Source organism: Cucurbita maxima, unplaced genomic scaffold (genome assembly GCF_002738345.1).
Source record: "Cucurbita maxima cultivar Rimu unplaced genomic scaffold, Cmax_1.0 Cma_Scf00004, whole genome shotgun sequence".
In the NCBI taxonomy this organism is placed as follows: Eukaryota; Viridiplantae; Streptophyta; class Magnoliopsida; order Cucurbitales; family Cucurbitaceae; genus Cucurbita; species Cucurbita maxima.
Window position 1 is genome coordinate 1,792,465 of NW_019272020.1, and position 16,602 is coordinate 1,809,066.

General features: G+C 37.2%; 3 protein-coding genes across 5 annotated transcripts; 2 read left to right on the forward strand and 1 right to left on the reverse strand.

Annotated features, from left to right (window-relative positions):
* Positions 1-7,428, reverse strand: LOC111478778 (exocyst complex component EXO70A1-like). Of its 3 annotated transcripts, none has more exons than XM_023123230.1 (12): positions 7,106-7,428; positions 6,720-6,815; positions 5,188-5,393; positions 4,157-4,396; positions 3,199-3,337; positions 2,888-3,100; positions 2,190-2,395; positions 1,527-1,724; positions 1,348-1,447; positions 537-775; positions 294-450; positions 1-159 (listed from the first exon to the last, which is right to left on the reverse strand). In XM_023123230.1, exons 1-11 carry the CDS (start codon positions 7,262-7,264, stop codon positions 336-338), a joined length of 1,911 nt encoding a protein of 636 aa, XP_022978998.1. In that variant the 5' UTR covers positions 7,265-7,428; the 3' UTR covers positions 1-159; positions 294-335. The 3 variants fall into 3 exon arrangements, with proteins under 3 accessions (XP_022978998.1, XP_022978997.1, XP_022978996.1); XM_023123229.1 differs by having other exon boundaries at positions 1-193; XM_023123228.1 differs by having other exon boundaries at positions 1-450.
* A 1,214-nt stretch (positions 7,429-8,642) lies between these two features.
* Positions 8,643-10,766, forward strand: LOC111477777 (ribosome biogenesis protein NSA2 homolog). Its single transcript, XM_023121664.1, has 9 exons — positions 8,643-8,772; positions 8,864-8,983; positions 9,081-9,148; positions 9,482-9,590; positions 9,674-9,742; positions 9,831-9,888; positions 10,043-10,278; positions 10,379-10,430; positions 10,524-10,766. Exons 1-9 carry the CDS (start codon positions 8,770-8,772, stop codon positions 10,589-10,591), a joined length of 783 nt encoding a protein of 260 aa, XP_022977432.1. The 5' UTR covers positions 8,643-8,769; the 3' UTR covers positions 10,592-10,766.
* Positions 10,767-11,221: 455 nt separating this feature from the next.
* LOC111477776 (digalactosyldiacylglycerol synthase 1, chloroplastic-like) lies at positions 11,222-15,365 on the forward strand. Its single transcript, XM_023121662.1, has 7 exons — positions 11,222-12,225; positions 12,342-12,374; positions 12,481-12,568; positions 12,998-13,479; positions 13,553-13,819; positions 14,007-14,356; positions 14,443-15,365. Exons 1-7 carry the CDS (start codon positions 11,617-11,619, stop codon positions 14,972-14,974), a joined length of 2,361 nt encoding a protein of 786 aa, XP_022977430.1. The 5' UTR covers positions 11,222-11,616; the 3' UTR covers positions 14,975-15,365.
* The last annotated feature ends 1,237 nt before the right edge of the window (positions 15,366-16,602 follow it).

Consider the following 16,602-nt stretch of genomic DNA (forward strand, 5'->3'; position numbering starts at 1 on the left):
AGCGTTGGGAATTTTTCTTCTACATTGACATGAATTATTATGATTCTGAAAATTTCTAGAGATACAATTAATGAACACAGCTTTGAATATTTTCCTAGGCAGGCTCGCGAGAATAAATTGACATATACACAACAAGACCATTAAAAAAAATGAGGGTGCCTGCAGGAGGAAGGACTTGTCATACTGCTAGAAACTGCATACGAGCATGTAGATGTTGAAAATATTAAAAAATGGATGAACGAATCTAATGATACAAATTGTAGAGAAAAGAACAAGGGGGGGAGGGGAAGTACCTGCGCTAACTTTGTCCATGTACAGAGCATTTGGAGAAGCTACTAGCGCTTTTGTTCACTGAATGTCTTACCCTCAAAAAATTCATTTAGCATACGCTCAAGATCCTCCGGTGAATATCTGATGTATCTTTGAGAAGCTTTTCCATTCTCAATCTGCCTGTTGCACATGTAGTTTACACATGAATACACACAATTGTAAAAGTTAAGGTTTTATCATTTTAGAGTGCAGTAATGAGAACATGCCCGTAACGGTTGATGAAAGATCGGTAGGCAGGCAATAAAACTTCAGCAACTGCCAACCTCAATGACTCCCGCAACTCACTGTCAGGAACTGTCCACTGAGATTGCCGTTGATGAAGCTCTTCAAATTGAATGTAAAAAGTCTTGAACCTATCTCTCACCATAGCTCTTGAAAGTCCACCGCCAGCATCTGCCGATGCACCACCACTACCTGAGGCCTGAACAGTGAGGCACTGCAAAATCTGCAAACAAGAAACAAAAACCTTAGAATACTAACCCTCCAGAGTATTTCTTGGTCTTTTTGGGACTTGATAGCAAATACTGAGAAAAAGCTAATATGTTTTCCATGATCTTCACATTCCCTAGAAAAAGTTTGCATTTTAAGGGTTACATCTCGACCTTATTAAACGACATTGTACAGTGATAAATGTGAGTTGTGATCGTTATTTGACCCATCCTAATGTAAATGAGTTCTTTTCTTTTTCCCTTTATTCTTTTTTCTCTCGGTAAAGAAGAGGCACACAGTTGAATAAGTAAGTGCAATTCTTTTTGTCAAGACAACCAGTTCAGTTGTCCCATGAAAAATAAACCAACTTTTTCACCAAAGTGGTTACAAGTTCATGATGTCATCCTTGACATCATAAAGATCATATCATACACTATACAGATAAAGTTCCGGTAAGGATAGGACTTCCTCTAACTTTTTCTCTTAGACTGATCTATTGTCTGCATTAGAAGAGAAAAACCAGAAGTAAAAGATCGAAAGTTATCCGCTTGAATTGATTTGCACTAGAAAGAGTCGAGTGAACCAAACCTTTGCCCAAGAAATCCGCTTGTATTGATTTGCATGCTGCTGTACAATCCTTCGATGTATCTGCACCCAGTCATCACCCAACAAATCCTTTGCCTCCGATCTGAGAACTCATTGTAACAAACTATTACCAATAGGATAAATCATAGTCTTTTGACATACAAACCAAATATACTACAAACCTTCGGACAGATCTCACTATATAGTGAATATTGTTCATCAGAAATAATTGAGTTAGTGCAGGATCCCTATATTGCTTAGATTTCCCATCAAGGTTAGTCTGAAGGGCCTGCACAATTCTTTTAGTTACCACTCCTAACTGAGCATCTGGATCGCTAGCTTCAAAACCTTGGAATAATTGCTTCAAAGTAGATTTGTAGCTGTACATTTTACGATGTTTGTGAGAAACATAGTTTTGTAGCTATAGGGTACGAATAGGATATAAAAACAACAACTAAAACAACAGACATGCAACTGCCAGGAAATCACATGAAAAGGCGCCAATCAGCCATACTGATGTATTTATAAAATGTATCAAAAATCATTTCTTAGAAGAACCAAATAACGAGGGTGGAAAAAGAAGAAGAAGAAAAGGGGAGCCAGAAAAGTTCTTTTGGAGATCATCTATGAATTAAAACAAAACGTTCCAGAGCAGAAAAATAGGCTGTAGTTTAATGTAATAATTGTAAATATGATTGAGAAAGGCGTGTACTTCAGGCAACAACTTGGAGAACGTACAATGCAGCTGTTGTTGTATGGTATGTCTGGGATGCGGGTCGTGGTTTCAAGGGGGAAAAGTATGACAAGAAATATTGAAGTGGAAGCCACAGAAAGTATTAACTTACTCGAATAAAAACTTGACGTAATTTATCACATAACTAGTCAAGGGATGAACAGTCCCATCAAGAACAGCAGTTTTTGTGGCATCTCTTTCTACGGCTTCTTCAAAATCAACAAAGGTCTCTTGAGCTGTCTCGGCAAGGCGCATAGTTAAGCTCAATGCAGAATCCCGCATTTCAATGCATGCTTTACTTCCAAATAGTGTTTCAATCTGCTCTTAGCACGTCATCAAAAGGAAATTGAAAAGTAAAATACACTTTAGTGTTGGCAAGTTGCACTCGTGGAAATATGATTTTGATCTTCTCACATACAGAAGCATAAAAACCTACCGCATGGCATCAATTTACTGTAGCAAATACAGTGTTAATAAGTCACCCATTTCAGATTCCAATGGTTCATTTTAGCTTGACGGTATAAATCCATAAAAATATGCAAACAACAACCACAACCATTGAAAAAGACCGACTATATGGCTCAAAAGTGAATTGGCAATTTTACACTCGGGGGTAAAAGTGCAATATAACATATGCAATGATATCCCAAATATCATAAATTTGAAAATATTAAAAGTAATGTCCGATATTTGGAAGAAAACGTTTATTATTTGAGTCCCAGGCATTTAAAAGAGAAGCCATAAGGTGTCATCCATCCCTCCACTCCCAAATGAAACAGACAAAAAAAGAAAGCAAGGATAACGTTGTACCTCAGGTTGCAGTTCTCGCATTATTTCAAACATGTCTAAAAGAACAAACAATTTTTCTGGAGATCTCTTGCTTTTGGCAATTGCCTCTCCAAAACTTAGTAGCACTGACACGCTACTTGTAGTCACATCTGCGAAGCATTGGTCCTGGAGAGCATCTGCACCTTCGAATATTTGATCACATATTTTCCTTTCCCCAGCAAACAGCAATTTAACCTTTTTCAAGCAGGAGTAAATAGTTGAGAATAAAAATTTAAATAGGACCGCAGAATAGAACGCTTAAATGACCACAACCAAATATGGCAAGTCCTTACAGCAATGCGCATGTAATGTATCCAGTTCCCAATCTTAGCTTCAAGAGCCTCCCACTGCATTTTTTGGACATCATCCTTGCTAAGCCTCTCAACACCTAATTTCCTAAGACTCTGTTCTAAGACTGCACCACGAATATCCCTGAAATAAAAGAAATAATTTATTCAATTGGTCCATATTTTGAAGGGCTGAATAGAAAGTAAGACATGTAAGATGCGACATTCTTTAAGCAAACGCTCTTTAAACATTTGATCACTCCGTGTATAAGCTTCCTAAAGCATAACAATGAATTATATAAGAACAATGAACAGCGATAGGCTGATTCATTCTCAAACAGTACTCAAAATTTCATTACTTTATCTAAAAAGATGTAATATACAGAATTTCAAGTCAGTAGTCAGCAACTTAGCATCATCAAAAAGTCCGCATAAAATAACATGTTCTCATCGAAATCTAGAAATCTACAACTTGCATATTAAACAAAGGAAATGGCAAGTTGCATGAGAAATGTAATAGCCCATGCTACTGCTAGCAGATATTGTCCTCTTTGGGCTTTCCTTTTCGGGCTTCCCCTCAAGGTTTTAAAACGCGTCTACAAGAGAGAGGTTTCCACACTCTTTTAAGGAATACTTCATTCCTCTCTCCAACCCGACGTAGGATCTCATAATCCACCTCTCTTGGGGTTCCAGCATTCTCACTGGCACACCACCCGGTATTTGATTATGATACTATTTGTAACATACCAAGCCCACCGCTAGCAACTTTCCCTTCCAGGCTTCCCCTCAAGGTTTTAAAACGCGTCCACTAGGGAGAGATTTCCACACCCTTATAAGGAATGTTTTGTTCCTCTCTCTAACCAATGTGGGATCTCACAAAAAAAACAACCCACATATTGAACAAATTTGTATTCAAAACGTTAACTAGTCAAACATCATCAGAAAACCGGAAAAGAGGTGATACCTGTATATTCTAAACAGTTGCTGCTGATGGCCAGCTAGAATCATTTGTTGGGCCAAATCATGCAACAATGGAAGAACCCTGGGAGGAATAAGAGTTGGGGGAATGAAGACGGAAGCTTCTAAGCTTTTGTTGTGATGATCAGAACTATTTTTGCTACCACTATCACCTTGCCTAGATGCTGACGATGGACGCAACGAGTTGGGGAGGCAGTCGAATAGACGTTCGGGTTCCACTGGCTTACTGCAATTTGGTAAGTCCACATTCATTGTTCTTGTATACCAATTAATAGTACAATGTGGTGCAAATATCTCAAATATTAATTACAACAACTGCCTAGCTTTTCTGCAGGGCTAATTATGATAAGAAGGCAGCAAATCTGAATAACAAAATTGACAGTTCAATATAACAGCCAAAGGATGGAATTAAAACTATAAAATGTTGGGTTGATCAAGGTGACCATAGCAAGGAATCCTCTGTTCATTTATCTAAGGTTCCCATCCCGGGCTTGGGTTTGACCCCAAACACCCAGTTGACTTCAGAAAGCTGGTAACCTTTCTTCCTAACTTTACTTGCCAGAAATTCCACATCCCCTAATGACATTTTCACTGTCCCCCCGCACAACGCATCCCCTAATGACATTTTGCCCTTACTCTCATATGTCTTTACTGTCGGAGGCCTCATATTTTCATTCTAATAGAAATTACAAAAACGAACATCTATTCTATGAAACCACGGCTCCGAGAAAAATAAAAGCATTATTAAAAATGTTAACCAAGCATAAGTTCGTAAGATGATTATTAATTTAAATCAGAAACAAGGAGAGAAACATCTGTTATATCCTTTTCGTCACAAACTTTTGAAACCTTTAACTGAACGAGAACAGCTCTAAGAAAAGAAACGAGGAAGTCTATATATATTGGTGATTACTTGAAATCAAAATATTCAAATGATTATAAAACAATTCTTAAAAAACGTTACAACAGTGAACGTACAGTTACCCATAAAAAGCAATAAAAAAATAGAAAACAAACCTGTAATTTGTTAAAAGCTGTCTGAACTCATCTTCCAGCTTTGAAATGGCTTTGACAAGCAAGTTGCTTGTATGGGTAAGAATAGCTTCGTTCCTTTTGAAATTTTTGTTACTAGTAAAGTAGCGATTGGTGCTCCGTAGCTGACTAATTGCTTCCAAGTACATTTCTAAGTCCTCATGTGGCCCCCTGAGTATTTTAGCCTCGGCCTACATTTTTCAATTCAAGTAATAATATCATTTGCAGACAGAAAATCAAGTTGCATACACTGAAAATAGTGACAGTAATAGTGTTCAAAGAAAAATATGAAACTAAAGAAATAGGAACTCAGTTCCACTTACTGACCCAAATGCTAACACTGTAAATTCTCTGATCAAACTACAGAAGCCACCAACTGCCAACAGTCTTTCTTACATAATAAAATAACATTGAGAAGCACGAACATGTCACCAGGCATTGCAACAAAAAAGTCATCCAAATGATTAAGATAATGCAATAGAGGCACGTTAATGTCATGTAATCACATATATGATTTAACTTGGTTCTACTGCCTTATCAATACAAAAGAATGCACTGATTATATGATTTTCACGGAATCATACATACACAGACATACAGAAAAGGTGATTTTGGCTAAACTCATTTTGCTTCTAAACATCCGGGATAAATTTTTGTCATAAATGGCCAAAAGGCCAAGCGAACATCACGTTTTCATCACTATAAAAGGCAATGTGCTGCTCAAGCCAGCTATTTCAGCAGCTACTTTTTTCTTTGTCTCTACCACTTCACTTGATGAACAAAAATAGGATTCATAACCAAGCACAGAAGCTGCCAACCCCCTTTAGTATGATTAAAGAGAAATAGACAATGAGAAACAAAGACTGATTTTTCATCAATTCATTCAGAGATCAAGTTGGAGGAGAACAATCCTACAGCCCGAGACAAAAGTAAACATGTGCTCTGTGTGAACCAGAGAAGAACGCACAAGGGCTTCAATTACATCTTGTGTGTCCCACCATGTTAACAATAAAGAACAAAAGAAGTTCCAACTAATTTTGTACAACATGTGCCTCTAGCGTGTTGGTATATTCGTATTTCCAGGTGATTATATATTTAACTGGTATGATTTATGCTTCCAAGTTGTAGACGTAATGAAATAGAATTAAGAGGGCAAAGAAACCTGTCCAGATGGTGCAAATGGAAACTTTTAAGATTTTATCACCTGTCAGTCTCTTAAAGTGCCTAAACAATCTGAGACGTGAAGTCACCAAGGAATGCAACGCTACCAATTTCATGTAAATTTCCAGTGCCGCAAATATCCACACAAAAAAATAAAATAAAATAAAAAATCACACAAAACTTATAGTCAATTCAAATCCAGTCAGTCGCGAGGCATGAATTACGAGCGTGGCTTGGGTATGATATATTTATTCCAACTAACTACAATTGCTACAGGACAAGACGCTTATAATATTAACAACAAACAGCATATCAGAAGCCATAAATAAATAAACAAGAAGGTAAGAGCTATCAACCTTGCGTGTAAGATCAAACTGAGCCAGCATACTTTCCGCAGCCTTCAATGTCTTGTCAATATTTTCATGTGCCATCCGGATTGAATGAGTTCTTATCTGTCGCGTCAAAAACAAGAACACGATAGTAAAAATAAAAGAAAATACAAACGAAGATAACAATAACAGCAACTGTCCTGTTTCCTTAAAATCAATCAAACGTATCAACAAATCGTCGAGCAGATCTTATAATTAACGTTAAATAGACAGCACGATCACAATAACGACACAAATTCACACATAGTACGCAACGTATGAATAAATTCGCAGAATCCTCAGAACAAAGAAACAGTGTCTAATTAATGCATTTCTAAATTCTGCAAGCTAACCAACGAATCATTAAAAAGCACCTGAGTAGGCCGCATTGCAGTTTCAAGGGCGGAGAGACGGTAGTCAAAGGAGCCAAGAATGGAGACCATGTTCTCTGTGACATTCTGGCTCTTCTGCAGCGACTCTCTCACAAGTGCGGCTCTCGCGCTCAGAATTTCCATCGTCTGTGGAACCCCCATTGGAGATGGAAATTTCCTCCCAGTGTGTCTGGTAGGGGAGAGAAAACGGAATGGAAGTGCAGATGCGTGATCACGAAGCAGCCGATTCAAGAACAGAATTCAGCTAGCTTCTGTTTCCTTTTTAGCCTTTTTCTCCCTTCGAAATGCAGGACGAAAAATTAAGGTGGTTGCCAAAGGCTATTCGTTGTCAGAATATGGGCCCCGTTTATATACCGACGGTTCACCGCAATAGACCCGGTTTGAAAACCGCGAAAATTACCTGGAGAAGATCTTGCGTACGGATGAAAATAAATAAAATAAAATAAACATAATAGTTTTTTTTTTTTTTTTTTTTTTTTTTTTTTTGTTTGGAAGTTTTCAATAATACTTCTAAAATTTTCAAATATTTTAAAAATACTTCTTAAAATTATAATATTCTAAAAATAATTAATATTTTCTTATTTAAAAAATATAAATTTTTAATACTATTAAAAAAATTAAGGTTAAGTATAATATGAAAACATTCATAGATTATCTTCAAATTTTTTAATTTTACTTTTAAAATTTTTTGAATGTTTTTTCAACCGGTTACTATAGTTAAGAGTATTTCTATTTTTTTTTTTAAGTTTATAAAATATTAACAAAACTTTTGATTAAATACATTAGTAAGTTTTTTCGATTTTAATTAAATATATTACAGTTAAAATAACTGAATAAAAATTAGGTTGTTCGTAACTTAACCTAATCTGATTCTCTATTTTTTGGTTATTTGGGTTAAACACAACAAAAAATATCAAACTCACTAACGAATTTTGGTTGTACTGAGTTCATCTCTCTCTTTAAAGGTCTTTTCAAGTGCACGCTCTTACAATACTCCAATTCAAGTCTCGTCAAAGAAGATTTTGGACCCCGACGACAACAAAAGAACAAGCATTTTTGGGGACTAACTTGCTTTCCGTTACTCGACGAAGGTACTTCCTCGCACGTAATTAAGAGAGCTATTGAAAGGTGACTGAAACACCAAAAACAACCACTACCCGAGCTAATGATAGAGGCAAGAACATTTTCTACCAAAGTCTCATTAATTGATCATAACGATGTCGTCAAAATGTTGCAAGGACCCATATATATCGAAAGAGAAAGAGAATCACCTTGATACTAAATTAGATCGAGCGGAATCCTCTTGTGAAAATAGAAAGTTCTGAATTGTATTAATTACTCTCACACAATTAGGTGAGTTAGATTAATCACGTTATTATTATATTTAAAGTGTATTTAACTCTAAAAAAAAGAGAAAGTGGGCCGGGCGAATAGTGGGCTTATAATGGGCCTGATTATGGGTTGAAGCCCAACTTTATCATTTAAACCTAAGATTTCGAGAGTCGAATCACCTCCTCTTTCTAACGTAGGAATACTCCCCAAAGAGCTCCCTGTAGTTTGTTGGGGTTTAATTTTGATCGATTTTTCATCATCTCTAGGGTTTAATCTTATACGAACAATCCGGTCGGCGACTGTGAAATTTCGCCATGGTTTGCTTCTCGACTCGTAAACTTTAACTCTATATGTTTCCAGTTATTTGCATTTGAAATATTGTTTCTGTATTCTTTTGTTGCATAACAGCCGCAGGGAGATTACATTGAGCTTCACAGGAAGCGACATGGCTACCGCCATGATCACTTTGAGCGTAAACGCAAGAAGGAGGCTCGTGAAGTGCACAAACGATCTGCTATGGCCCAGAAGGTTGGTTTCATTCCTTATTTCAATTTCCGCTTATTTGTAATTTTCAATTCGGTTATGATATTGACGTTCTCTTTCTGATTGAACTCTAATGTTGCAGGCTTTGGGTATCAAGGGTAAGATGTTCGCGAAGAAACGATATGCGGAGAAGGCTCTGATGAAAAAAACGTGAGTATCTTTTGTGGATTCTTGTGAATTCTTCTCCGGTTGTTAATATCTTTGATCTTGTATTTCAACAGTCCTTTAGGGGTTTAATTCTATCATTTTTCCAATTCTTTACTGTGCATTTCGTATTTTCTATAGTAGACTGGAGTTGTAATAGTTTGATAAGCGTTCATTATTTTTATTGTGCATTTGGTATTGCTATAATCGATTAGAGTAGTAGTTTCGTTAAAGTGGCACTCTCTTGATTAGGGCGTTTGACAAATTTCATTACATTAATGCATTTTGAATGAAATAAATAGTGCTAGATTGGTAATTACTGTATGCTTGTTTCAACAGATTGGCTATGCACGAGGAGTCTTCAAGTAGACGCAAGGTTGATGATGATGTTCAAGAAGGTGCTCTTCCTGCCTATCTATTGGATCGTGAAAATACAGCTCGGGCAAAAGTATGCAATATTGGAACTTTCTTTTAACTTAGTCATGTAGTTTTTCTAAATAAATCTGGGAATCTGACTGTACTTTAAAATAGGTTCTTAGCAACACCATTAAGCAAAAAAGGAAAGAAAAAGCTGGAAAGTGGGAAGTTCCCCTGCCCAAGGTAAGAGCTGTTTGTTGTTGCCTTAATTATCTTTCGTTTAAGAGTAACATTTTTATTGAGGTTCACACTCTTCTTATGCCTCATTTAGGTCAGGCCTGTTGCGGAGGATGAAATGTTTAAAGTGATAAGAACTGGTAAAAGGAAAGGTAAGTATTGATATCTGATTTCTTCGTTTATTTGCAAACGTTCGTCTTGAATTGTAGTTTTTCTGCAATACAATCTGTGTAGCCATTGTCGAGAATCTTCAGTTATTTTCTATAAACTATGAAAGTGCAATCATTAATCCATGCATTCTTACAGCAAAACAATGGAAGAGGATGGTCACAAAAGCTACATTTGTCGGGGCTAGTTTTACAAGAAAACCTCCCAAGTATGAGCGGTTTATCCGCCCATCTGGGCTTCGATTTACAAAAGCACATGTAACACATCCCGAACTTAAATGCACTTTCAATCTCGAGATCATTGGAGTGAAGAAAAATCCAAATGGTCCTATGTATACGTCTCTTGGTGTCATGACCAAGGGAGCTATTATTGAGGTACATAGCTCATACGCTCAACCTCTTCACTGTGCGTGAAGTCTTCAATCAATTCTGTTTCTTATTAGTCACACATGCCCTTCTTTTCCTTTTTCATTAGGTGAATGTCAGTGAACTTGGACTGGTCACACCAGCTGGGAAAGTAGTGTGGGGTAAGGATTTTCGTTCCTTTCTTTTGGACTCTTCTTCATTTGGGACGAAAGTTTATTGACATTATATTTTGTTTGTGTGGTGGGTCTCTTCAGGGAAGTATGCTCAGGTGACCAATAATCCGGAGAATGATGGCTGCATAAATGCTGTTCTGCTTGTCTGAAGAAACTTAATTAGACTTGGGGGAGCACAGGTAGGCATTATTGTTCAAGTGGTAGCAACAATCTTCCTTTTTTCTTCTTGTCAATTTTTTTGTGGCCATTAGCTCTCTTCCTTGACATGTAACCACAAATGTATTCTTATTTAAATATATATACTTTTCATGCGGATTTTGTCTCTGGACGCTAATATTCCCCTCCACCCCCACCGTATCATTTAATTGCATGTGTTTTCAGGAACAGTGATTATCAATCTACAATACATAAACATGTGGAAAATGGTCATATGCCCTGGAACATTTGTTAGCTTATGAATATGCTTAAAGTAATCAAACGTGGTCAACTTTTTATTTTAATAATCGTCAAGGTAGGTGGTGAATTTTGGGTTGATTGGGAAAATCACCAAAGCGGAGGAGAGTGAAATTTTGTGTAGGGGTGGAATTTGAATTGGGGTGCAAAAGTATGAGAGTTAGATACTCTGGTAGTCCATGTCGACAAAAAAAAAAAAAAGATTAATATTTTAAATGTTTTTAAAAAATAGGTTGAAAATAAATTTGGCACGATGAGAAAGAATAATGTGAATAAAAAGAGGGTATTTTGAATTTTAGTGTCCGCTAATAAAATTGGGGGAAAATCCCCAACCGTCACCTCAGCCACAAACGGATGTGCTCACAGTCTGTTATCCATCGTTCACATTTCCTTTTCTTTTTTTTCTTCTTCAGAATATTCTGCAATGAAACCCTAAACGATTCTCCTTTCTCCCCCATCCCTCCAATCCCACTTCGCCACGTCATTCTCCCTCTCCATTCCTCCATTCTCATCTACCATCTTCCATCTTCCATCTTCCTCCACTTTCCTCCAGGTGGGCTCTTCTTCCCTCGCTTCCAGGAGGTTTCAGAAGGACAAACCCCACCCAAAATCCTTTACCCAAATTTCCTAATTTCTCTTCCTTACTGCTTCTTCCTGCGTAATTCCTTTTCCCAGGGATTCCTTCTCCGGACCTCGTGATTGCCTTCAATCACAATCCGCAATGGCCGGTGATGCTTCTTCTTCCAACGCCTTCTCCTTTCTTTCCAAAGGCTGGAGGGAGGTTCGCGACTCGGCGGATGCGGATCTTCAGTTGATTAAGGACAGAGCTAACTCTTTCAAGAATTTGGCCACGTCGTTCGACCGAGAAATCGAGAACTTCTTTAATTCCGCCTCTAGTTTCTCTGTTCCTGCAATTGGTTCTGGTTCCTCTCCTCCTGCTGAAATTGAGTTTGTTAAGAAATTGCAGCCGAAGATATCGGAATTTCGCAGGGTGTACTCTTCGCCGGACTTTAGCAAGACTGTACTGGAGAAGTGGAAGCCCAGGACGAGGATTCGGATCGATTTGTCTGCTATTAAGAACGCAATTGTATCCGAGGTGGAAGATGGGGATGGGGTTATCGATGGTGCTGGGATGAGGAAATGGAACAGAGTGAGGTTTAGAGAGTTTTGGGGAGAGAACGAGAGCGAGGAGGTGACCGTTACTAGGGATTGGGAGCCAATCCAAGCGTTGAAAACGAGATTGAGGGAGTTCGAGAAGCGGAGTTCGTCGGCCGAGATGTTTGAGAGTTTTAAGAACGGGGACTTCGTGGAGAAAGTGAAGTCGAGCTTGGTATGTTTCTTGTTCTTTAATCTTGTTTAGCATGACATTTAGATTAATGCTATCATCGTAGACTTGTTATATTTCTGTTTCTTCCATAATGATTTGCTTGAATCCCTTGTTTGCAGAGATCAATCTGCAAGGACCCTGAAGACTCAAAGGTTTGGCTCATCTTTGCTTCTAAAATGTTTAAGCCGTGGGAACATGCTTCAATTTCTTTTCTGTGGTATAATTAAGCTAATAATCTCACCATTTTTGTGCATATAGGAGGTGCCACCACTGGGTGTTCCTGAGCTTTTAGCATGCTTAGTTAGGCAATCTGGATCTTTCCTTGATCAAATTGGCATTAGAAGAGGTAAATTTTCAAATCTGTTATAGTTATCTAGAACTGCAGCCTTTAAGATGCTGTAGGAGTGAAGAACAAAGCATTCCTTATTAGGGTGTGGAAAACGCGTTTTATAACCGTGAGGCTGATGTAAAAGCGGATAATATCTGCTAGCGGTGGGCTTGGGTTGTTACAAATGATATCAGAACTAGACACTAGGTGGTGTGTCAGTGAGGACCCTTGGCCCCAGGGGGGTGGATTGTGAGGTCCCACATCAGTTAGAGAGGAGAATGAAGCATTCCTTATAAGGGTGTGGAAACCTCTCCTTAATAGATGCGTTCTAAAACCGTGAGACTAATCTGCTAACGGTGAGTTTAGGCTGTTTCAAGATGTCCTGATGCGTTCTCCTCCCTCTATCTGTGTTAATTTGTACATAACCGGTTGATTGGTTTCTTGCAGATGTTTGTGATAAGATAGTGGAAAACTTGTGTAACAAACGCAAGAATCAATTACTATGGGGCTCCACTTCAGGAGAAACCTCTATTTTAGGAAATGATAGCGTAAATGATGAATTGGATTCAAGGGTAGCCAGCGTCCTAGAAAGTACTGGACATTGCTATGATGGTGGGTTTTGGACTGATCATGGAAAGCACATACCATCAGACGGGAAAAGGCACGTTGCTATCGTCACGACCGCTAGCCTTCCATGGATGACGGGAACAGCTGTAAACCCGTTGTTTAGGGCTGCATATCTTGCACAATCTGCAAAACAAAGTGTAACGTTATTAGTTCCTTGGCTTTCCATGTCAGATCAGGAGTTAGTTTATCCTAACCATCTCACCTTTAGTTCTCCAGAAGAGCAAGAGACTTACATTCGTAAATGGCTTGAGGAAAGAATTGGGTTTAAGCCTGATTTTAAAATTTCATTCTATCCAGGAAAGGTGAGTTTCTTGTGAATTGTTAAAAACTTTGTTCACTGAGGGATTGAACTTAGACTGATTCATTGTTTTATAGTTCTCAAAAGAGAGGCGGAGTATCATACCAGCTGGTGATACTTCTCAGTTTATCCCTTCCAAGGACGCTGACATAGCTATCTTGGAAGAACCAGAACACCTTAATTGGTACCATCATGGCAGGCGTTGGACCGATAAATTTAACCACGTTGTCGGTGTGGTCCATACGAATTACCTGGAATACATCAAGCGGGAGAAAAATGGCGCTCTGCAAGCATTCCTTGTGAAACACATAAACAACTGGGTCATCAGAGCTTACTGTCATAAGGTATTAATCTAATTGGGCAAATCATAATGGATGATCTGAATTGTTCTTGTCTAATTGAGAACTGTTCTTGTTTGCTATGGAAGAATATCATTCCTCTAGATGTTTCTTCGTGATTGGATCGCTCTTAACATTGTTGTGGGCTCTCACAGTTTCAATTACTCGACCATTTGTTCTATCTTTTTTCCAGGTTCTTCGACTTTCTGCTGCCACCCAAGATCTTCCCAAGTCTGTTATTTGCAATGTGCATGGTGTAAATCCAAAGTTCTTAAAAATTGGAGAAAAAGTCGATGAAGATAGAAAGCTTGGGAATATAACTTTTTCAAAAGGCGCATATTTCTTAGGCAAAATGGTCTGGGCAAAAGGATACAGAGAACTGATAGATTTGCTTGCAAAGCACAAGCATGAGCTTGATGGGTTCAATTTGGATGTGTTTGGAAATGGAGAGGACGCCCACGAGGTTCAGAGCACAGCTAAAAAGTTAGAGCTGAATGTGAACTTTTTGAGAGGAAGGGACCATGCAGATGATTCACTTCACGAGTAAGAACTCTCTTTTTCAATGCTTATGCAACATAATTTCTCTGTATTCTTCCTCTGAAAGTATATTTCTGTGTTTCTCCTTGAAGCTACAAAGTTTTTATAAACCCGAGCGTCAGCGACGTGCTCTGTACCGCTACGGCGGAGGCTCTTGCCATGGGAAAGTTTGTAGTATGTGCAGATCATCCATCCAATGATTTCTTCAGGTCTTTCCCCAACTGTTTGACATTCAAGTCATCCGAAGATTTTGTTGCCAAAGTGAAAGAGGCATTGGAAAACGAACCTCACCCTCTTACTCCTGAGGAAAGATACAATCTCTCATGGGAGGCTGCTACCCAGAGATTCTTGGAGTATTCAGATCTCAACAAAGTCTTGAACAGTGATAAAGAATTGGAATCAAACGGAACCGATCGGAAAGCGATCAGGAAGTCGATCTCAACACCTAGTCTGACTGAAGTCGTTGATGGTGGTCTTGCGTTTGCCCATTATTGTCTTACTGGTAACGAACTCCTCAGACTCTGTACCGGAGCGATTCCGGGGACCCGTGACTACGACAGACAGCACTGTAAAGACCTCCGTCTCCTTCCTCCTCAGGTCGAAAATCCTATCTATACATGGTAAGCAGATACATTACAAACTTTCATCTGCAAAACTGTGCTCTGTTTTATTAGGTAGGTAGATGCATATCCAAGGATCGTTATTTAGGGTGTGTGTGTGATCCCTGTAGAATAGCGGAACTCCCGGATCACTATGGCCGATTTTCTTAGATGAAAATAGAACAGAATAGAAAATATGTGTAAAGAATCTGGCTATGCTAATAAGCTGCTGGGTTTTGTGGAAACCATCACATGCTTCATTGCCAGTTCTATGTTATTGATTAAATGGAAGTGTAGCATAGGAATTGCAATATTTATTAAGTGTTGAGGAAGTTATACATAGTTACTTTCTGAAACTATAGTCTAAAGGGAACTTTATACACATCCACGTTACAATAATATGTTTTTTTATGTCACAAACGCTCTAATGGATTAATTTCATTTTTAGAAAATAGTTTATAAGATCACTTATTTTGTAACGGTTCAAGTTCACTGTAAGTAGATATTGTTTTCTTTGTGCTTTCTCTTTCAGGCTACCCGATTCAAGTTCACTATTAGCAGATATTGTGTTTTTTCTGCTTTCTCTTTCAGGCTACCTTTCAAGATTTTAAAACTGGTTTGTTAGAGAGAGGTTTCCACACTCTCTTCATCCTCCTCTCTCACCAATATGAGATCTCACATATTTCATCAAGAACGGTCAATTCGATCAAAATCCTTCTTTCTTTGGATATTAACATTATCCCTTGGACACATTATCAATTTTCAAATTTTGCCTAATTTTATTAGATATACATTGACCCAGATGAATTCCAATTCATCACAAATACTAATTAAAATTTCATAGTTATTTAACATTCATAGTTATTTAAAATTTCATACTAATACTAATTAAATTTCATAGTTATTTAAAATTTCATACTAATACTAATTAAACATGCATGAACATATCATTACAACAAAATATTTTATATAAATTTACCAAATTTTTTAAGAATAATTTTTAAATAAAGATATTCCCACCCTCCTAGCATTTTCTGTTTTTATTATATTAATAAATATAAAATGCTCCATGGTGGATCGGCGAATTATTGTGATCCTAATGAATAAAAATATTTCTAAATTTTATATTATTTAAAAACAAAATACTGAGTTTTGATAATATATTTAAAACTTAAAAAAAATCTGAGATGAAAATGGTTAGAATTTTGTAATTAAAACTTTTTAAAGATATTTTTAGCATTCATTTAAAATAAAATCGATTACAAATATACATAAATAATGATCCTTAAAGCATTCAGTTTCTTTTTCATTATTTGATGTGAAGAAAAAAAAAAAGAAAAAAAAGAAAGCGTTGACTTTTGAAAATATCATTAAAATATTCAAAATCCTCATCCAGTGATAATGCATACTTAGTCTCCCCATCACATGGATACCCATTGACTTTATTTTTAATAACTATCTATAAATTTTGATTTGGCATTATTTTTCAATTTTATTTTTTATTATAATTATATTAAATCAGATTAATTTAATCTCTTATGCATCAATATCAAATATCTTTGCATTAAATCTTTATCGTCACACATGTAAAAAAAATTATGTGTAGACTTTTTTAATAATATATACTCTATTTAATAATAATATTTATATATA